General features: G+C 32.0%; 2 protein-coding genes across 2 annotated transcripts; one reads left to right on the top strand and one right to left on the bottom strand.

The window, feature by feature from the left end:
- The first annotated feature begins 323 nt into the window (after window positions 1-323).
- Window positions 324-1,865, top strand: LOC114257706 (protein SOB FIVE-LIKE 5). Its single transcript, XM_028197483.2, has 4 exons — window positions 324-843; window positions 1,020-1,103; window positions 1,418-1,493; window positions 1,621-1,865. The coding sequence occupies exons 1-4, from the start codon at window positions 466-468 to the stop codon at window positions 1,641-1,643; spliced, it is 561 nt and encodes a 186-aa protein (XP_028053284.2). The 5' UTR covers window positions 324-465; the 3' UTR covers window positions 1,644-1,865.
- A 10,329-nt stretch (window positions 1,866-12,194) lies between these two features.
- Window positions 12,195-22,174, bottom strand: LOC114257700 (WD repeat-containing protein PCN). Its single transcript, XM_028197478.2, has 11 exons — window positions 21,535-22,174; window positions 21,268-21,411; window positions 20,609-20,912; window positions 20,450-20,513; window positions 20,151-20,264; window positions 19,843-20,005; window positions 17,195-17,348; window positions 16,485-17,083; window positions 15,207-15,388; window positions 14,088-14,348; window positions 12,195-12,691 (listed from the first exon to the last, which is right to left on the bottom strand). The coding sequence occupies exons 1-11, from the start codon at window positions 21,694-21,696 to the stop codon at window positions 12,376-12,378; spliced, it is 2,463 nt and encodes an 820-aa protein (XP_028053279.2). The 5' UTR covers window positions 21,697-22,174; the 3' UTR covers window positions 12,195-12,375.
- Between the last annotated feature and the right edge of the window lie 147 nt (window positions 22,175-22,321).

Below are 22,321 nucleotides of genomic sequence, written 5' to 3'. Positions count from 1 at the left end.
TTGAATCATTCACTTTAAACAGATAAAATAAATATGGTAAATTACACTTTTCGTTCTTGTAATTTGATCCAAATTCTACTACATTTTAGAAGGCTAATAAGTGTTCCAAAATCGTTAATTTTAACTTTCAATTTGAGCAAAAAAAACTAAATTAGAATAAGACTTAAAAGTGTAGAAATGAAATTGTTCAATTTCAAATAATGAGAATGAAAATAAAATTTCAGTCAAACTATTAAGAATTAAAAGTGTAATTTATCCGAATAAATAATAATGTGAAAGGGTAGAGAAAAGGGACAAAAATGGTCTAGGATTTGAGTGTGATTGATTCTGTTTTTTTAACATCACGCTACTCTTTTTTCTCTTCCTTTAAGTAGAGAAACAAGAACAAGAGAACAGTCCATATCAATCTTATTTTCCTCCACAAGAAAACCCATTTGGTGTTCATTTGCATAGGGGAGGCTAAAAATGAATGCATCAACTTCTGAATGCAGTAGTGGATGTGAATCTGGTTGGACAATGTACTTGGATGATTATGATCATCAATCTTCATACTCTGCAGATCAATTCAAGAAAAATGGTGGTAGAGATGTTAGTGAAGATTGTGGATATAAATCAGCAAATGTGGAGGACTTTGATGAAGATGAAGATTTGTCTATGGTCTCTGATGCATCGTCTGGGCCGCCACATGTCCGAGGAGACGAAGACGATGAAACTGAGTATTTTTGTTGCGGTTCTTCGGCTTCTGAGCAAGCGAACAAGCGAAAGAAGAAAAAGCAATTCAAAGCACAGAGAGGCAAACATCAGCATTTGTTTCTCGATGACACCGCGAGCTCCGGTGTTAAGGCAAGTTCATAAATTTAATGCTGTTTTGTTTTTTGTTTTTTGTTTTTTTAACAATCGGGGAATCATATAGTAGCGAGCGTCTCATCCACCAGACTAATCTTTGTTCTCAATTCAATACATGAAGATTTTGAGGCTTCTTCATAGTTTGCTTGATGGGTTTTCTTGTATTTTTGCAGGATCATATAGCTCTTCCCCCAAGTGGAGCTTCTATGGAGCATGCACTAGGCTTCTCTCAGGGTTTCTCTGCAACACATTTCAAGGTCCAAATGTTCCAATTTTTAATTTTTTTTTTTAAATTTATTTCTTGGTTTCTTCCAATCCAATCAAAAAAAAATAAAGTTACTTACATCTTACCCTTCCCAAACCCCATTCAGCACTAACCTCGTGCACTGAGTCGCCCATTTTATTCGGTCCATTTATTTATGTATGTTAATAGTGATTTCATTTGAAATGTACATTTCTTTCTTTCTTTCTTTCTTTCTTTCTTACTAAATCAGATAACCAATCTTTTTCGATTTTCATTCGAAGTAAGCCAAATACTAATACTGTGACGCAAACTTGTGAATACTTACAGGGGAAATCTGCAACGCAGAAGCACTTTGGTTTGTTTCAGTCTTCTGTGTCAGGGAAACCAACTTCAGGAGCAAAAGGTGAGTCAAATATTTTATGTACATTTTTGTTGGAATGCAATATCATGGATCAGTATAGCCTAATGCTTCCAAGGCCTAAAATTGGATTTTCTCTCGGTTTCTCTCTCTCTTTCTTTTCTGTGGAAAGGTGGTTTGCAGGGAAGAAAGTGAGAATGAGGAGAAAGTGAATCTTCTACTCTACTGTTTGTTGCAGCTGCAGTCTCTCATCAAGGAATGGGCGTGTAAAAGGAAAAAGAAATTAAAAAAGTAGATATCTGAGGATCTTGGTCCATTCTTTTCTGTAATTTTTATTGCTATTTGTTCTTGTCAATGTAGTAGGAAACTGTCTGAGAACATAAAAAAAATAAATTTCCTGTTTTTATTTCCAATATTTACCTTTGTTTGTTTTGCTTTGACAAATTATAGTTTCCAAAATAGGAAGCGGAAAAGCGATAACCAATAGGCGAAAGGGAAGTGTGAAATACGGTGAAAAATATATATGACAAACAATCCAATGGGAAACTTATAATGTCAATTTTTGAGGAAATTTTGTAGTACAAAATTAAAAATTAACAAAAAACCTGTAGAAATACTTGGGAGGTTTTCAACTTTTTGAGTTATAAATTTTATTAAATTTTTTTTAAACTCATTTCTAATTATATGTTTTCAGAAAAGTTTACTAAGTAGTTTTCAAGATTACCTTAGTGAAATTTCTCAAATAATTCTTTATTTGCTACAAATCTCTCAAAACAAAATCGTAAAAATTTAATCAAATTTTTTTGTAGTTTTCTACAAAGTTTCATGCTACTTTCCCTTTCAATTTCTTTGTAGTTCCCTTCAACATTTAACAAAAGTATCGAAAACCTTTCCCAAAAGTATCGAAAACCTCTCCCCTGTCAAATAGAGTTCCCAGGCAGCTATGGACAAACCGTGCTTTAGACACTGCCTTCATACTCTCCATCCATTAATTTAACACAGAATCTAACATATCAGAAAAGTTCATTTACCATCAAATAAAATCAAGAAAAGAAACGAGGTGGAAAATAAAGAAAAGAGAACCATTACAGAAGGTAAATCTGGTTCTCTCAGATATTGCATTTCCTTCTTCGTTTTAACGAATCTCTCTCACAATTTCATGTTGGGTCGGTAGACCTGATAAATACTGTTCATTTAACTTTACTGTTCACTCAAACACTGGGTTCAATAAGGGGTAGGGGTCCAAGGGGGTTTACCCCGGCCAAAATTTTTTTGAGTACTTTCATAATTTCCATATGTTTCCGTCTAATCCTAATTTTATATTAATAAGTAGACGAGGGGCTCTCTTTTAAGTTAACTGGAAGTTGTATTTTTCTGATCATAGTGAAAATCGCAGCAGTTGTGGATGTAATCCTATTCTGGGGTGAACCACGTAAATTCTTATGTTCTTGTATGTTGATTTGTTTGATTCGTTAATTTCTTTCTTATTTGTTGTTTCGTGTCTCACCGATCTTAGTTAGTAATGGTCAATTCCTAACATTTCAATACCTAAATACAATCTAAATGATTGTGCTCTCTTGCAAGTAGGGGTGTGCACAGTACGATTCAGACAATTTGAGAATAAAATTATGAATTGAATGGCGGATTAACGTATTGACGAACTGACAAATTGCAATTTTGAGCGGATTGGCGGAATTGAAAAATATTCTAATCAATTATCAAGTCTTTGCGTAATATATAATACTAATTTGCATAATATTTTTCACATATATAACACAAACTAATTTTACATAATATTTTTCATATTATAAATTTTAAAGTTTAAATCGTGCTTAGCGGATAAAGCGATGTGACTTGATGCAAATCAGTGCGATTTTAATAGATTTGATGATATTTTGCACAATCCTACAGATAGGCACATAAAAAAATTGAACCAAAGTCCTCAATGTATACTACAATATTATACATTTGAGTTGGTAGAGACTTGACATATTCAAATGTATGATTTCAGATACTGTTAAAACAACTATTTAGTGACGTGACAATTGATATGATACTATCAAAAATAAATCTTCACTCTCGATTTATGTGATTTTCGTGTGAGACCCACGTAAATAAATACTGAAAAAATTGACAGTGCAACTACTTATTTAGGTTGGATGGGTGAATTAGGCAAGGTAGAGTCCACACTTGGAACTCATAACAAACCAATGTCTTTTTATGAAACTTTGAGCCCGCCCAAAATCACTCATTTTCCAGCAAAAGCGACCAAATGAAGCAGCCCCACTAGCATATGACAGCTGTCCCCATGAGAATGTGATCCATATATATAATAATAATAATGCTGATGCAATTATTTGATTTTTGCTTTGGTGGGTTCCTTCAAAATCTTCTTTTTACTATTTGTATTTTGAGGTGTGCTTCCAAATTCCCATCCTCAGAAATAGAAATCCATGTCTTGGATAATGACATGGATTTCAAGAACAGGACGATGCCCAAACGTGGCCTTACAGCTTTCTTTCATAACAAAATCTCTTCTTGGATTAAGGGTTGGTTTGGAAAGTGGGTTGACTTTTTAATTTTTTAGTGGATTGACTTTTTAATTTTTTGAATTTTTTGACTATTTTAGCATGGGCTAAAAAACTTGGTTTGGGCAAGGTTTTTTGACTTTTTTGACTTTTTTTTGTGAGAGAAGAGTGTAATGATTATGGATTTGATGTGATGTTTATTTTTTGTGACTAAAATAATCTATTTTATCTTTTATGGCTAAAATAGCCAAAAAAATTCAATCTAGCTCTTCCCAAACGGAGCCCATGATCTTGGTTAAGATGGAACTTGAAGGATACAAATATGGATATATAGTACTCATGCTTGATGGTACTCTTGAATTCATTTTCAAAATTCTACATGTTAAAATAAAGAGATTTTGTATAAATTCTTCCTCTTCTAATAAATGTTTTGGGTATACTCCATCAAAATATACTACAAATTGGTGGATAAGCAATGTTACCTACTAAAAGAAAAAATAGGATAAATTGCATTGACCATCTTTCAGGTTTAAAAAGAATACAAGAAGTTTCATAAATTTGTCAAAAATTATACCGATTTTCTTTTAAATGCACAAAATTATTGCGAAAATTATGTAGACATAAAGATAAAATATATACTTCAGTATAAAAAAATGACATCATTTTTTCATCATATGATGAATTACTGATGAAAAATGATAATGAATTGCTGACATTATTTGTTCAACCATTACCTAAATTTGTATTTAAAAAAAACTTGGCATATAACCATAGAGGTTTTTTATTTATTTTTTATTTCAAATCAAACCCTTGTCCCGTAATGCTGATATAGAAACATTTGTCCATATTTTTGTAGAAAATAAGACACAGCTCAACCCCACATTATTTCTTGGTTTTTTAACAATCTCTCTGGCCCAATAATTGAAGAAATCCACACATGAGAGAGAGAGAGAGAGAGAGAGAGAGAGAGAGAGAAATCATGATAAAAAACTATGGAAGTAGAGAAGGATAAACATCAGAGCTTATACAAACAAGTTTTTCACTTGAAATAGGGCAATAAACAAAAAGAGATTTGCAAATAACGATGATTAAGAATCTAGAGACAGTACTAAACTATATTATGCAAAAATAATGTTGGATAAGAATCAAATTAAGATTGGAAACAGCTTTAGCACTTCCAAACAAAACATGCACTTAGGGTTTAAGTCCGCATTTTAGGGCAGGTTTGGAGATCCCATGAAAAGAGAATCTTCCAACTGTGATTTTTTTTATATTTTTTTATAGCATTTGTTAGCACTTATCATCCTATATCCTATAAAATCATTGCCCTCTTATAAGATGATATTTGGATCAGAAATTTATATTGAAAAAAAAAAAAATGCCAAGGAAATATGTCTAAAATATAAGTTATTGGGTTATTTTTGAAAAAATACATTTAAATAGAAACAATTCAAATTAATTAAATTTTATAAATGTGCAAGTGAATCTATGTTTGTTGCAAGTGAAAGCTATGGCATTGGACACACTCTCACTTGCTTCAACTTGTATGTTAATGACAATACATTACTTTGAGTAATTCTCGCTTGAATGCAATTTTTCCTCAATTTTTTTTTTTCTTTAGTAGATTCATCAATAACAAGGTTGTGAGTCCCCATAGTCCAGCACCAACTTAATCAGTCTTGCCTCCTATAACCAGCCCTCAGAACATTTCCCCTCCCTCAAAATCAAATCTTTTGTGTTTGATTCATCAAAACCAACAAAGCTGGAAGGAGGGTCAACCTTATTGGCAAAGTACAGTTTTAAATGCTTTCAACATCAAAGTGGGAAGAAAAAGCTTCAGCTTCAAGAAAATAGTAATTATATTATTATTTTATTATTTTAAATCACTACATCAGTTCAATTTCAAATCATTTAGAATCGGCTACATAAAAAAGTCTATTTTCATTTTACCAAGTAGATGAGTCCTGATAAGATGGAATCTTAAGTCCCATTTGTTCCTATGCGGTTGTCAACTTTTTTCTATTTTTTCTTCTACGATTGAATTATTTTGCAAAGAAAATGATCCAATTATCTTTTAATTTTTTTTTAAAAGAGCAGAGATAAAATCAATGATATCAGCAAGATCATGCTGCCAGCTGATCTGCAAGTACTGTGGACTGTTACATATGTTATGCTTTACTACACAAATTTAAAGAAAACCAAACAGAGATGGTAGAGAAGAGGTGAAATGGACCCCATTCATGAGTCATATATTTTCTTTTTTGATTGAGGAGTTATATTTTAAACTATAGAAGAATGATTCAATTCTCATGCATGGAATTTTCACACTCAATTGACAAAAATATCATCACTTTCCACTGACTTTTTTGACTTCCATTCTCACAAAAAAATATCATTTGTCATCAATTCCAAAGAATTTTGTTGTCGACAGCTTCTTCTAATCCCTTCATCATCATTCATCAACCATAATTATAACCAAACCAGGTTAGACTTTATTACCCATAATATTGCAGATAATTTTTATGATTTTTCCAGGGGTGAACTTGGAATGCATGAAGGATCCTCATTTTGACAATACTACAATCCAAGAATCTTCAAAAGTGTCTGAGTATTACTGAAATTATAATGAAGATTATAACACATAATTAATATAAACAATCTCTTAAACTGGAGAGAAAAATCGCCAAACAAATATACAAAAATAAGACTTACAGGCAAATAAATAAATAAAAAAATTAATTACTAATCGATCGATGATGTATGTGAGTTCTAGCAAACAAATTAGGTTCGTTGGTTTACCCTTGTCTTATTAATCACATCTTTAATATGATTGAGTTCTTCTTGCATGATGCAACAAAACAAGTTTGAAAAAATAAACAAATAAATAATTGAAAACCCTTGAATTGGTACTTCAATTTGAGCCCTTCAAAGCCAAAATATCATGTTGTGGAGAAATGATTGAATTGGGTATGCAATCATTGAATTGGGTAATTTATCATCCCAAACTTTAAACATGGAAAAGTAATGATACACAAATAATTTTTTGAAAATTTGAGAAAAATCCATTTTTATAATTTTAATATAATTATATCAATTTTTCTTTTTAATAAAATTAAATAATCAAAATTAATATAAATGGTATAAAAACAAAAACAATATAATTCAATCTAAACTCATTTGAGTTGGGGGAGGGCCCAAAAGCAGCACCCCACAATTCAATGATAGCTGCCGACTAATAAATCCATACAAACATACATCATACAAATATATATATATATATATATATATATCTATAAATATAGTTATAGTAATAGTAAAGAGTATTGCAATTATTGAATTTATTTTGGTTGGGATTCAAAATATTTTCTTTGAAGGATATCCCATCCATCAGAATTTAGACCCCATTTCTTAGAAAGTAACTTTGAATTTTATGATAACGACAACACATCCCATCTTTGTACCCTCCCAATCTTCCTTCATGGTACTCTCTAAATTTCTAGTTTTTAGCTCTTTTTTTTTTTTTTTATTATCAATAAGTTATATTTTACTTTTTAAAATTATTATTCAACATCATTTAATATGAATAAAAATTTCATAAAAAAATTAATTTAAGTAAAATTATATTTTTTAATTGTAAAAATTATGATATTGTATTAAAAAAATCATAAACCAAAATGAAAAAATTACCAATAAGTTCTGATTTATTTTTAAAATTATTATTGAATTATATCAAGTTTCAATATTAACGAATAAGTCCTATTTTCTTTTTAATTTTATAAATTGTTATAAAAAAAAAGTTCAATTATTCATAATAGTATTTTTTTTTTTGTCATTAAAATATGAACCAAAAATTCCATAAATAATTTTAATTTATTTCAAAAAATTATAATAAAAATATCATAATAAATATATTTTTAATTGTTGAAATTAAATGAATTTTCATAAACAAACGTAAGATTCATCAACTATTTCATGCATTGAAAAATTTATAAATTTGTCAAAATATTATTTTTCCTAATTTTTTAGAATTTTATTAGAATTTAGCCTTTTAAATTGTTTACACTAAAAAAAATTCATAATTTAAAATAACATAAAATAATGCATTTTATGTTAAGAAAATGCTGTGGTGTGCATCCTTTTAGGGTGCAATACTACATGCACCCTACCAAAAAAAATGTAACTTTATCACAAAATTTCGCACCATCAACCACAAAATGCATAACCGTAACCTTACCATAAATTAGAGTAATAAAATTTTCATAATTTTGTGATTGATGTTACAAAAATTTGTGAGATGGTTACGATATTTTTTATTACACCAATTTGTAGTCACATTATGCATTTTGTAATTAATATCACGAAAATTTGTGGTAAAGTTATACCTTTTGTGGTAAGGATAGTTCATGTGGTGTGCACCGTCTGTTATAGTTGTTTCGATCCAATTGTTATTTATGACTTTTTAGATATAATCTTAATAATTTTTACAACTAAAATTTTAAATTTTAATTAAGTTAAAATTGTTTATAAAAAGGGTAAAACTATAATAAGATACACCATTATGAAACAATGAATATTTTGAAAACATTAAACTTAATAGAACTTAATAGTAATCTTGAAAGCAAAATAGAATTTATTGATAATTTTTCCTTTTTTTATTTATTTAGCAAAAAAGGTGTTTTAAATAAAATGCAATATTGTGCCATTTTTTTACTATTGCTAATTGTTATTTCTTATATTCTAAATCTTTTCTCTCTTTTTTTGTTATTTATTTATTTATTTATTTTTTGAGTAAATGCCACAAATATCTATATGATTATATCTAATCAACCACATTCCTGCCAATGTTATGATAAATTTTTTATCCTCTTCATTATTTTCTTAATATTTGCTTCAAAACAAAGAATCAAATCATAAACAATTCAAGCGTATTAATACAAACGGTAATGATAGAGAGCTCTAGAAGTAGAGTAGGCCTGCAAATGGATCGGATTCGGATTAGGATTAGATCTGTCAAAACCCGAATCTGATCTAAATCTGTTTAGCCCATATTCGATTATAGATATCCGAATCCGATGATTTTGGATATCCGATCCAATAATCCGATCCGATTTATTTATTTATTTATTGAGCTACAATTTTATATAATTTGATTTTTTTTATTTTATGTTTTTTTCATTCAAATTGAAAATAATCAGATCAAATTATCGGATTGGATCGGATTTTTGCATATTCAATCCGTTTAATAAACGGAATAAACGGATTCAGATTATCGAATTACCATATCAGATATTTTGTAAATGGATTCGAATTTTCGAGTCGGGTTCGGATTAAATCCGATCTATTGACAACCGTAAAGTAGAGCTATAAATTAAGCTCTACTTACGTGACAATGAAAAAAAACACACACACACACACATACATCACATCAATGAGTACATCACATCAATGAGTGGGCTCCATCCATTAGAACTCTTATTTTAGAACCATTAAACATTTTTGTAATACAAAATGATGAGTAGTAAATGAAATAATATAACTTTCAGGATTTTCTTGGCCCACCAAATATCTAGTTCCTTTCGGCTTTGGTACACGAGACATCAATATGGGTTCGTTTGGAATGTAAGTTGATTTTTTGATAATTACATGGTGGTTGGCCTAGTGGATGACAATTAGGGTATAGAGGTTTACTCTTTCCCAAATTTCAGGTTCGAATCCCTTAGCTCGCAAATGCATATCTTGGGGACACGGCCCGCAATGCGTAACCCCTCTTTCGGAAGGTTTGTTTGGGCTGTAGGAGCTTAATCTGGTACGCATAAGTTGGCCCAGGATACCATACAAAAACAAAAACAAAAACAAAGTTAATTTTTTTATTATTTTAGTTTGGAGTTAAAAAATCTCGTTTAAGATAGATTTTTAAATTTTTTTAAATTTTGTAAAAGAAAAAATAAAGTGATTATAATTTAGATATAATATTTTATTTTATTGTTTTTTTTAATTTATTTTTTCATTTTATAACTAAAATAATCTTTTAATCCCAAAACTTACTATGCCAAACGAGTGCATAGTACTTTGGAAATAGTTTTTGCACTATAAATTTGTGCATGAAAAATGTTTGGGACTTTAAAAAAAAATTTAGGGAGTGAGCTTTACCATTGATGTGATATTTTTTTCTTACGTTTTTTTTTTTTTTTTTTGAAACTTTCACTTTGCTCAATTAGAATTTTAAAATTAAAGGAAGAATCATTGTTCATTTGTGCATCTCTCTGACTAGTCTCCTTTCTGCCTCTCAATCAGGATTTGACAACAATTTCTGTGCTCAATGTCTGGAAAAAATTGTATGAGTCTTTTATTTTAAAATGCTGAGTCTTTTATTTTTAAAATGATGTTGCCTAATCATCATATGGAAATCTTCCACAAAAGTTTCTCCTGTACGAAAGTGAAGTATGGCCTTTTGGATTGTGGTCTAGAAAGAAATATATATATATATATATATATATAAATAGATAGATAGATAGACAGAGGAGTGTTTTGCAAAAATGGTAAAATGTTGATTTTTAATTTTTTATCAAGTTTTTTTTGACTTTTTTAAAAAATAATTTGAAAAGTTGATAAAAAAATTACTTTTTTATTTTTTTGATTAATATTTATCTATAACATCACATCACACTAAAATGACCAAAATACATCTATCTAAGGAAATTTACATTTGGCCCTAACCCTCAAGATAAGGAGGATAATTTTCACAACCTGTTTTTTTGGTCACTTCCCAAATGACCAAAAATGTAACTTTGGCATTTTGTGAGGCTGCAAAAAGTAATTTTTTTGGTGGGGTTGCCAAAAGAGCACATATATTCATATAGTAAATTACATCGACATTTCTTGCGTTTTCTATTTAATTCAAATCTTTTTTTATATTTGAAAAATTATACTTATTTTTGTCAGATTAAAAGGACATATTTATCTCTTAATTATTATACATATAAAATAATATAAATATTTTATTCATGTCATTTCAGAGGAAATAACAATCATTTTTTTTAGTTTAACTCACAAAAAAAATTAAAATTTTTTATTTTTCGTTTTTTTATTTTTACTGAAATTTTTTTAATATCTTAAGCAATTTTTTTTTTTATTTTTTAGATACGCCTAATCTACATATACTTAAAAAGTAAAATATTTTGTGATTTTTTTTTAAATTCAGCAAATACAATATATATATATATATATATATATAGAATTTCAATACATTATTCAATTGATTGTTTTTTTAAATTTTTTTTATAAATTTTATATTTTTTAAATATATCTAAATTAAATTAATTTAATCTATATATAATGGTGAAAATAAAAAAAAAATTAATTTAATCTATATATAAAAATTTATACAAAAAATATTATAAAAATATTGTAATAGTGATATTGTTATAAATATAAATCATGTTTATGAATATTTTGTTTTATAGTAAAAAATCACCATTAAACTATATCATTATATTTGAAAATTTTATATAAAATTTATATTTATATGTCATTTCTCAATAAGAATATATTCTAGTAAAATTTAATGACGAAAAATTATATAATATAAGCATGATAATAGGCAAAAAATTGTAGGAAAAATAACAAAATGATCGTTTAAAAAATTTTAAGACATGACATCCTCAATTTAGAGGCAATTTGTAATAAGATTACAAACCTCAGAGAAGGGAATGTAATTTTTCAAATGTGAAAGAAAAATCTATATTAAACAAAAATATCAAAGGATGTCAATGTAATTTACCCATATATATATATATAGACTGGTAAATTACACTTCTAACCTCTATGGTCTCTAATATTTCAATTTGAACAATATTGATCCTAGACTTCAAATATAATTTCGATTTAGACCTTCTGTTCAAATTAGACGTAAAAATTCACAATTCTTTAACACATGTAAATCTCATTAAGAGTACATGAAGAGAGAAATAAAATAAAATTTGATGATAATTTAGACAGAATAATCAAGCTGAAACTAAACTTAAAGTTTACCATTAGCATTGTTCAAATTGAAATAATAAGAACAAAAGTGAAATTTAGGTCAACTGCAAGGGTGAAAAATGTAATTTATCAGGGTGAGGGCGGGGGTGGGGATTAAATTTTGCAGCTAGAAGAATCATTGCACCATGGACACAACCTGAGAATCATGAAATGATCAATAACAGAAACAAATGAACCATTGGAAAAATAAAACAAAATTTAATTTCACAATGTAACAAAAACCATCAAGGGAATACATTACACAACATGCTTTAGACCCCTCCGGATGAGGTATTTGAGTAAAAAGGGGATCTTCAACTCCTACATTTGAACTCTCTCTCTTCCACCTAAGCTGTTAGAAAACCACCTTCAACAAGCAGTTATGTCCCATGAATATGTCTGTGAACAGGTGGGGCATCAAAAGTTTTAACCACTTCCATCCATGGTTTGTCTACGATCAACACAGATTTTTTTGAAAGATGTCCAACAAATAAAACAGGGTCCCTGAAAGCACAAAATTCAAAATTCTTTCTACCATTGTGTTTCGTATCCAATTCGTGGCCTTTATATTTCCGCTTCAGTCTTCCATTAATGGGAGAGTTCTGCAACTTCTTCAGCGCCGGATCATGACCATTTGCCAAGTCATTGTCATCATCTCGATCAACTGGTAACCCAAAGTCAATCAAGCACATTGCCCTATAAAATAAAATAAAAGTTTTAAAAAATAAAAATAAATAAATAAAGCATTCTATGTTAGTATATCTTGTCATGACTGATGATCTTCGAACTATGAAATATGCCGTCCATAAGAGTATAGGATGGGTTTCCCAAGGGACATCAATAAGTGATGATGACAGTCCAATCCCCAAAAACTTACTAACCAAAAATATATTTGTTTGGGAAAACATTAATATTTAAACTAATTAGGGTCATTTGAGCAAAGAATATTACGCAAGCTTGAGCCAAAATTGTCATGAAAAGGGAGTCAAAAATTAAGATCATTTATGAGATAAACAAGCCAAAATCCCATATTGAGCGTTGTTAAATTCATGTTGAGCTTTCTCTCTCAATGAGCACACAAGTATCCAAAAACTGCATAACAAATCAAATTACACGATATCAGACCAACATCAATTTGATGCAGCACATTCTAAAGCATATGGATATAAAACAAGCCACGGCCAATCACAGTTTGGAGCTTGTAAGTTCTTTGAGCCCAGATCAAGCAGTAAACCTCTAAGCAACTTGGCTCATTTATTCTACCTCAAGAACATTCCTGTCCCCTGGAGCTGGAGTCCCTATTGCCTCACGAAAGACTTCAGACAATCCACATTCACCTAAGCTGTGTTTGGTGGGGAATTTGAAAAGAGAAAGGGAAAATGTGTGTCAAACTAGGTGAAACGTAAAGATATTTTATTCACATTTCCCCTACATTTTCCCTTTCACTTTCCCTTTCTAAATCTCTTCCCAAATCTCTCAACCAAACAAAACGCTAAAGTTCAATTGAATGGGCATCAAACAAGTCTCAGCTCCAAGACAGCAGAGACCACTCCTACTGTGGAATGGCAACAGATCGCATTTTTCAGGTTTCGCTCGCGAATTCTTGATTTTAAACTCAATTATTTTAGGGACACAATTTCATACTTTACTATTAACTTGCCAGTTTTGACCTATCTACTACTACACTTTACCCTACCCAATCAATGCTCTCTCAAACAATTCATATTAAAATCAGGTTAGAACAAATACAATCGGGGAGGGGAATTATGATGCCATGTTCAAGCTATGTTTGGATCATGGATGTGGCTAAGAGATCTGTAAAGCGAAGGAAACGGGGAGAGAAACGTGAATGAAACATAAACTAAATTTTTTCTCCATTTCCCTCACCTTTTCTTTTCCCTTTCCCAATCAATACCCAAATCCATGATCCAAATACAGCCTCAGTGTACACTGTCCACTCAACCCCAAACCAAAAATAGAAAGACAGAAAGAAAGAAATAATACAAGAATATTTATTACTAAAAAATCCATCCTCCCAGCAACAACTTAAAAAGAGAGGAATTGTCAAAGAAGCAAGGAGAGATGAGAGCACCTAGAACTGTAGATAATAACGGATGACGAATTTGAGGATGGTGGAAATGAAAGCCCAATAACTTCCCCAGGAAATTCTTGGTATCTCCTGGGCAGAACAAATGTGTGTCGTATGGACCATTCCCCCAACTGTTTGGCTTCAACATCGAATGCATAAACTTGGTTTGAAGAGGTGGAGATGATAAGCACATTGCTGTTCCGGGGAGTAAAACCACCAGCTGCTACAGAGGCACCATCCAATCTAGATATGAACCAGTGCTGCCTGTGTCACAACACAAAACCAATACATCAAACACTACACTACTATGAGATATATGAAGCATGTGGTACATAGATGCTTGCCCGCAAAGTCATTCTCGTGACTTCAACAAACTATTGAGAAGCTACCTACAGATCACTACCAAAGCAATGAAATAGATAAATGCTGAAGGACTAGAACACAAAACTGTTCTTTTGTTTTAAAGCATGGGATTTAGTTTTAAAACCCCCCACAACGGAATATCGTCACAAACCATCAAAGAAGAAACCAATTTAAAGATCCAATTTAAATATGCGATAAGAGATATCCAGAAATACTTTATAACATATAAAATGACCCACCAATATTCACTTAAAGATATTGTCGTAATAATTACCGAGTACGGCACGCGGACACAACAATTTTCAAAAAATGCAAGACACGACGTGTGGGGAAGACGCACAAAATATATAGTATTATATGTTTATTGTATGTTATATACATGAATATTTCGTTCAAACATAATATTTATTAAAAGAAAGAGAGAAAGAGAGACAATATAACACTAATTTCTAAAGTTTAAAGGAGGGATAAATAAGTATGAATCTACCTTTTTTCTTTAATCATTGGATCCTAAGTTATTTTGTTAAATCTTGTAATGTGTTTTTCATGTTTGTCTAAGTGACAGCACGTGTGTCCCCCAAGTGTATGAGCTATTTCTAGGTGTAAATTATTAAGAAATAAAATTAGTAATATAGCAGACACAGCATATATGTCCATCATCAGAACTTCCATCTACCAAATAATACTTGCTTGTAGCATTGCAATTACACAAGGGACCAGAAATAATAACAAAAATATCTACCAAGGTTAGTTTCACACCTTTGTATCTCTAGATTAAATACATAAATATCTCCAAAGCAGTTGATAGCAGCTACCCACTGACCATCAGAACTGATGAACATTTTTGTTATGGGAGGCTCACTAGGTGGCAATTGCTCATCATGCTCCCTACGGCACGGTGTAAAGGTATGAACTAGTTCTGAGCTTCCCACATCCACAACCTGCATTACACAAAAAAAAGGTCAAAAAGTTAAAATTAGAAAATATAAATGATTCACTGCTGCCTCAAGGTGTTATATAAATGATTCACTGCTGCTTCTTTATGGCTTTTAACTCTCATATAATATCATGCTCATAAAAGAAAACACATACTTATAGTTAAGACAGATCACACACAGAAGAGGGCTTTATGACACAGAAGCACAACATATTTCAAAAGAATAATAATATGATGTGAAGGAGTTGCAATCTCCAGAATAACAGATTGACTTCTAACAAGAAAAGTAAAACACATGTAAGTAGGGGGAATAAAACATCATCTCGAAAAAAATGTAAAAGGAAAATAAACGAAAGAAAAACATTTCAAATTTTTGAATAAAGGCAGACTGAAGGGTGCAGTTATTGTGAGATATTGCAATATTGGCAAATAAATGCAAAATGGCTTGGGAAAAGCATGCTGAACATTATTTGATGTTATTTATCATTTATGTTTTATCTTCTTTTTTCCATGTTTTTTTTTTCCTCACAAGCAATGGGATTTGGACTGCAATGTCTGCTCTATGATAGACTGCAACTTAGCAGTAGGTAAAAGGCATCAGTTAGAGCCGAAAATAATACCAATCCCCCATATATTCTTCTGCTAGATCATTTGTATATGTATACAACACATACACCTTGGGTGTGCACTCACACATACAAAAAGAGATGGCGAGTGAAGCTAAAGATTAAAAAATAAATGCAATCTTTATGCTTCTAACAGTCTCAATGGAAAGAATGATAACAACAATAATACTAACAAATAAAAGAATTGCTAAAAATCATAAAATACCAAACAAACAACCAAAAAGAGAAGCATGTGCATGAAGTATATGATATACACAAGCCACTTGACTTGGCAGCAAAACCAGCCTCAAAACATTAAGCACAGATCTCCAGTGAAGTTCGGTCTTATAAGGTATAGAAGATCCGCAGTTTTAATTTATCATCCCTTATCATTATCATCATCATCATCATCATTATCATTGTGATAAATGCTGAAGGGAAAAAAAATGAAAACAAGAAACAAGAGGATGAGTAACGCTAAAAGAAAAATCTCACATATATCCTTCTATCATGTCCAGCTATCATCAACCGAGAAGAATCAAAGCTGAAAACCATAGAATGCGCGAATGGTAGATTCGAAGGAAGTTTCCTTTTATTTACAGTCCACGCACTTTTTCCAACTCCAGACCTTTTTAATTCGAACAGGCTGGGTTTCACATGGTCAGAATAAGCAAAAAGCTTTCCTGAAGTAGAAATGGTGCTGCAAATGATCTTTCGAGATGCCTTACTCTTTACCCGGGCTAGCAAATTCGTTGTCGCAAGGCCACCAGAAGAACCAGAACCCATACCAGGAATGGCACTGCTTTTGACACGAACACACAAAATATCTAACCAATATGAAGCCTGTACTAGAAGCAAAGGTGTTTGATCAAAGACGGTATTCAGCACCAGTTGACTGGGAACTCTCTGTGGTGCAGGGCAGATATCATGTGGAGAGAACTTGGAAAACTCCTTGGCAGAATAAGCAAAGAGCTTAGTGTCATCACCAGCTGAGATAAGCATAGGAACTCCCAGATGGGCCCATTTATGGTAACTGAAATCAATGGGCTTCTCCATACCACGAACCCTTTTTACCTTTTCGTCAGGCAACAGATCTGCCAATGAAAAGAATAAAGTTAATGAACTGAAACACAGCTGAAATAAATATGATATAACACTAGGAACACAAAAACCCAAACAATATCTAGCATTAGTCATGGAAAAACCTTCTCGACTAATTGGCACTGCAACTGTTAAGGCCCTCACATCATGCGTATGAGCCCTAACATAACCAACATAGATCCATCTCTTCATCACTTTTGCAGAGGAATTGTCATCACCAGACCCAACTGTGTCATTAGAGAGCTTATAAAGAATAACCTACCCAAAAAAAGGCAACAGCATCAGAGAATCATACAGTTTTTTTTTTTTTTTTTGTCTATGACGTATCTCTTGCAAAAATATAAGATAAATATAAATCACAAAAGTTCTAAATAGAGCTACAACAGTTTAAAATGCTCCAAAACCATAAATGATGGTATCCAGCAAATGAACCACTGAAGCTCAAACATCAGCCATGATTCACAATCTTCCAACAAACCAACGAGTGAATCTCACTTGGCTCGTTCATAAAACTTCATTTGTTGAATCTATTACCATTGCCACTTTACTAAGCAAATAGAAGAAAACAAATTGATTACTATATGAAAAGGGTGTTCATGGGTCAGTTTGGTTCGGTTTGGCACTAAATTTGTAACCAACCCAATCATGATTGGTTTCAAGTTTTTGGACCCACAACCAAACCAATCATACACTAGACCCAACCCAACCCAACCCAATGTAGCTCGGGTTAGTTTGGGTTGGGACCACAGTTCCACTAAATTAAAAATAAATGAATCAATTAATAATAAATAATTAAAATAAACAAGGTTTTAATATTTGAACATAACCCAAATAAAGAGCAAAACATTGTTTAATACAAGCCAATACAAATTAAATCCATCAATACAACCAATACAAATTAAATCAAATGCAAAATCCAACTCAAGCTTAGTACTTCATTCACCTAATAATTCTTGTATGTGGAAGATTATTCGGTGCAATCAAGTTCAAGTTCATTATAATAGACCAATTAGGTAAAGACATGTTAATACAAATAAAATTTTAATATATATATAGATATAGGTTCAGTTCTTGGGTTGGTTCAGCTTAGGCAAGGCCTAAACCAATAATCAACCCAATCTTATCGGTTTTGATTATTTGAAGACCCAGAACCAAACCAATGCACTCAAAATCAAACTAACCCAACCAAAATAGGTTGGTTTAGTTTGGTTTGGTTCTTCAGTTCATTTGGTAATTTGAACACCCCTATATGCCAACAAGGTATCCACTGATAAGCAAGAAGCTTGCAATGAAAGGAGTACTTCTTTCTATATATAGAAGGTTAGGGATGTGACCGTAACTACACACCTAGATTTCTGGAATTTCGGTAGGATTTTGCAGAAGGATATCAAGTTGTTAGAATTTGTCTCTATTACTGAGGTTCCATACATAGGTTTTGATGGCACATTCTCTCCTAGTAGGATTTGCAAAGGCAATTGTGCCCATGAGGCATAGCGCCAATGTTGAGCCTCAAACATTTTCAAAGTATAATGAACATTTTCAAAGTATGAATTTGACACCCCAACAGAAAGATCCTACCTATGCATGTGTTCTTGTGCATGTGCTCGTCCATGTTCATGCTTCTTATGTTGTAGATGTGTCTTAGACATTGCTTGGTAAACAATTATGCGTCAAAAATATTAAAGTTTAATTTAATTTTTTAAAATTATTTACCAAAATTAGTGTCTGTGTACATGCACTTGAGGGGGGGCACCTTCAATTTTAAATCATTTACCAGAATTAATCTGTGTACATGTCCTTCAATTTTGAATCTAACAAGCAACAAAAATAACAAAATAAATGAAGTAAACCCGAGATAATACTGCAGAATATTAATTTATTGTACAGAACTTCACTAAGATGCTAATAAAAGTTTTAGATCAAGACTCCATTACTATTAGTAAACTGAGCGTGTAAGTGACCTTTTTCCAAGATGAAGTTGACCCTCTCACACCTATGTTGCACTTGCTCAACCTTCCATTTCTAATTTAATGAAACTTTGCTGAATAGCAGGTACTTTTACGCTGTGTTTGGTGGGGAATTTAGGAAAAGATTTGGGAAGGGATTTGGAAAGGAGAAGCGAAAAGGTGTGTGAAACTAGATGAAATGTAAATATATTTATTCACACTTCACCTACATTTTCCCTTTCCCTTTCCATTTCCAAATCCCTTCCTAAATTCCCAACCAAACACAACGTTAAGTTCTGTTATGAAGACTCACATGATTGCACATACAGATTGCAAGAAGAAGAGTTAAAAGAGGAAAAGGAGCTATCTGCTATTTGACATAAATGATGATTCAAATTCAGGACAAGTTTCCAAATGAGGACCAACAGGTAAATTAATCTGCCAATTCCTTAATATGTTCCGTACCAACTTGAATACTGAATTAATCATGCAGTGACATTTTTTATTGGAATGTAACACCTGGCATGGGCACTGAGTTACTGGCACCAATGGAACACACTGTGCCACAATTGTTTAAGGAGGCAACAACAAAATGTCAAAACTATCACGTAACAACTAAATTAATGATAATGAGAGTGGATGGCATAGTAATTAGACTTCAAATCATATGCTGAACTTGCACGGCTAAAGCAACATGACATCCTCTACTTAAGTTCAGCCTGTTTAATGGTTCAATCAAGGGTTTATGCATAAAAGTATTGTGAATACAACTAAATTGAATCTTAAAAAGAACCAGTATCCAGTACCTGACCATCAGAACCAGCAGAGAATACCCTGTTATGGCTAGGAGCTGCTGCCAGAGTATTGACGTCACCCTTGTGACAAGAATGAGACTGCAAAAGGGTTCCAAGCTGACCATCCCAAAACTGAACACTACCCATACTATCTCCACTAACAAGTGTCCCACACCTATTTTTAAAAATTTTAAAACAAAAAAATCTAGTTTTAAACAACATAAAGTGGCCCAACAACCAAAAACTGCACCCTTACAAAGATAATTGCAAACTCCATAGACTATATACATCCAGTATCAAAAAAATAATTCCACATTTACCTCAGTGCAAGTAATGACCATATGCAAAGATCGGGTCCACTGCCCGAACCTCCAAGCCCAACTGTTATCCTATAGATCTCATGAGCCAGTTTAGCATCCCAGCATCTGATGAACCTGAAAAATGCCATATCGTATTTGGAAATTTTAACAATTTGTATTACAAGAAACTTTGGAAATTTAATAATGTCCACCTAAATTACAAGCTATTAATAATATATGATTGGAAGCATGTGGCACATCTTTTGCAATCAGAGGCATTGAAGCTTTGTGCCTACAGTTAGCTCAAAAAATTGGCGTACCCATCACTACTTCCCGAATATATCAAATTTCCATCAGGACTCCAGGTCACACTTAGAACACGCCCTGCAAATGTTAACAAGACAAAAGTAATTTTCATAGAATGACAGCAATAAATGAAAAAGCATAGTCATTTGTCCCAAAAGGTGCAGTAATCTCACCACTAACCCTTGTCAACGACTTTACATAAGTCAACTTTTCTAAGTCGAAGATACTATATATTCGCACACAACCGTCATCACAGGCAAGTGCTACACGCGATTTTTCAATGATTGGTTGTTCATAAAGCTCAACCAAGTTTTTATCATCTTCACTCTCACTTATTTCATGCTCATCATCATCAAGTTCATCATTATCATGCCCATTTTCAATATGCAAGGGCTCATCCTTCATACGACTGGCTGAACTAATATTGGTTGCTGCAGCCATTTGCCAAATCGAGACACCAATTGTATCTAGCACAATCTGCAAACAAATATAGAGTAAACCAAATTATTATTAGTATAATCAAAAGGAATAGAAAAACAAATGAAGCAACAATAAATGACTATAAGAAGCATCATCAATCCTCATATTGACACATTTCAAGAAATCTGCAAGTCATTAATCCCCTTTCAATTACCAGTCAATTAATGCAATAACAACCGAAAATAATTGCTTGCAATAAAAAAATCAGAACCAGTTTTGAAGTGATTTGGGCAGCATTTAACATGAATTGCCTTTCCAAAAAGCTTATTTTAATTGGGATACAATTGAAAAGGATACATTTTTACACATAGAAACTGTAGTGGCATCATAAACAGAGAGAGTATATTTATACCTTCTGTTTCAAATCAAAAAGATCCCATTCTGAAACCGACCCATCAATGCTAGACGAAAACAACCGACCAGAAGGCAAACCAGTCGAACCGGAGCGACACCAAACAAGAGAAGAAACCCTAGAATTGCTGTTTCCATGTATTGTCTATGAAGAAAATCAATCAATCAATCAATCAAATTCGTGAGAAGAGTAAAACAAGACATGTGACATGATATAGAAAACATGTACGAGTAGATGATGAAAAGGATTGAGTAGGAGGAAGAGTACCAGTTGGCAGTGCCAGCCGACGGAGCCGGGAGAGACGAGCCAAATCTCGAGAGAGCCGTCGTCGCGAGCGGCGGCGACTTGAGAGTCGTCGGCGCTGGTGGCTAGGGCTACGACGGGAGACGGCTTCCAGTCAATGGAGCTGGTCCGGTAAACCTCGAGCATTTCTTCTACGGCTCGATCGATCAGAGGCCGTAGAAAGAGATGAGTTTCAAGAGAGATAGAGAGAGAGTTGCGTCGCTTCGCTTGGAGAAGGGTTTGAAAGCAGTGAAGCAAAGGGGAGACGAAAGCGTATACTCCATAAACCCTACACCATATTTTCTAGGCGCACAAAAACGGAGCACAGATTTTAATACCGAAAGTGACGTGGCAGGCCACATCACTAACATGGGTCCCGCGTCGCCTGCGGGCTTCAAAAACAATTTATTTTTATTTTTATTTTTTTAAAAAAAGTAAAGGACTTTTCGAATAATATGCAAGTGTGAGTATAAAATTATCAAATAAAAAAATATTTATTTTTGGAAGTAAAAAAAGAGAGTTAATTTATTGATTTTTTTTTTTTAAATGTGTAAAAAATTAAAAAAGTGATATAACTTAAATAAATCAATAAATTAATAAATTGACTTTTTTTCATATTTCCAAAAGAGACCTCAATTAAACTTACAAGCTCTAATAAATTAAAAATTGTTTGTAAAATGAATAATATGATGTTGGAAGATCCATATAAAATCGTCCTGCACATAAACAAAATGAAAATAAAAAATGCAAGCAACTAAGAAAATTAAAGTAC

Source organism: Camellia sinensis, chromosome 3, assembly GCF_055761805.1.
Source record: "Camellia sinensis isolate YWXY chromosome 3, ASM5576180v1, whole genome shotgun sequence".
Taxonomy (NCBI): Eukaryota; Viridiplantae; Streptophyta; class Magnoliopsida; order Ericales; family Theaceae; genus Camellia; species Camellia sinensis.
This window is presented reverse-complemented; position numbering and strand designations above follow the sequence as displayed.

What these genes read in the sequence shown, in the direction of transcription:
- LOC114257706 (XM_028197483.2), top strand. Translation starts at nt 466, where the DNA reads ATGAATGCATCAACTTCTGAATGCAGTAGTGGATGTGAATCTGGTTGG. An exon ending in TCTCTGCAACACATTTCAAG is followed by an intron (nt 1,104 to 1,417) that starts GTCCAAATGTTC and finishes GAATACTTACAG; the next exon opens with GGGAAATCTGCAACGCAGAA. An exon ending in ACCAACTTCAGGAGCAAAAG is followed by an intron (nt 1,494 to 1,620) that starts GTGAGTCAAATA and finishes TTCTGTGGAAAG; the next exon opens with GTGGTTTGCAGGGAAGAAAG.
- LOC114257700 (XM_028197478.2), bottom strand. Translation starts at nt 21,696, where the DNA reads ATGCTCGAGGTTTACCGGACCAGCTCCATTGACTGGAAGCCGTCTCCC. An exon ending in TTTAATCTAGAGATACAAAG is followed by an intron (nt 14,349 to 15,206) that starts GTGTGAAACTAA and finishes GTTGTGACACAG; the next exon opens with GCAGCACTGGTTCATATCTA. An exon ending in GTTATTATCTACAGTTCTAG is followed by an intron (nt 12,692 to 14,087) that starts GTGCTCTCATCT and finishes TTTATTTTATAG; the next exon opens with GGCAATGTGCTTGATTGACT.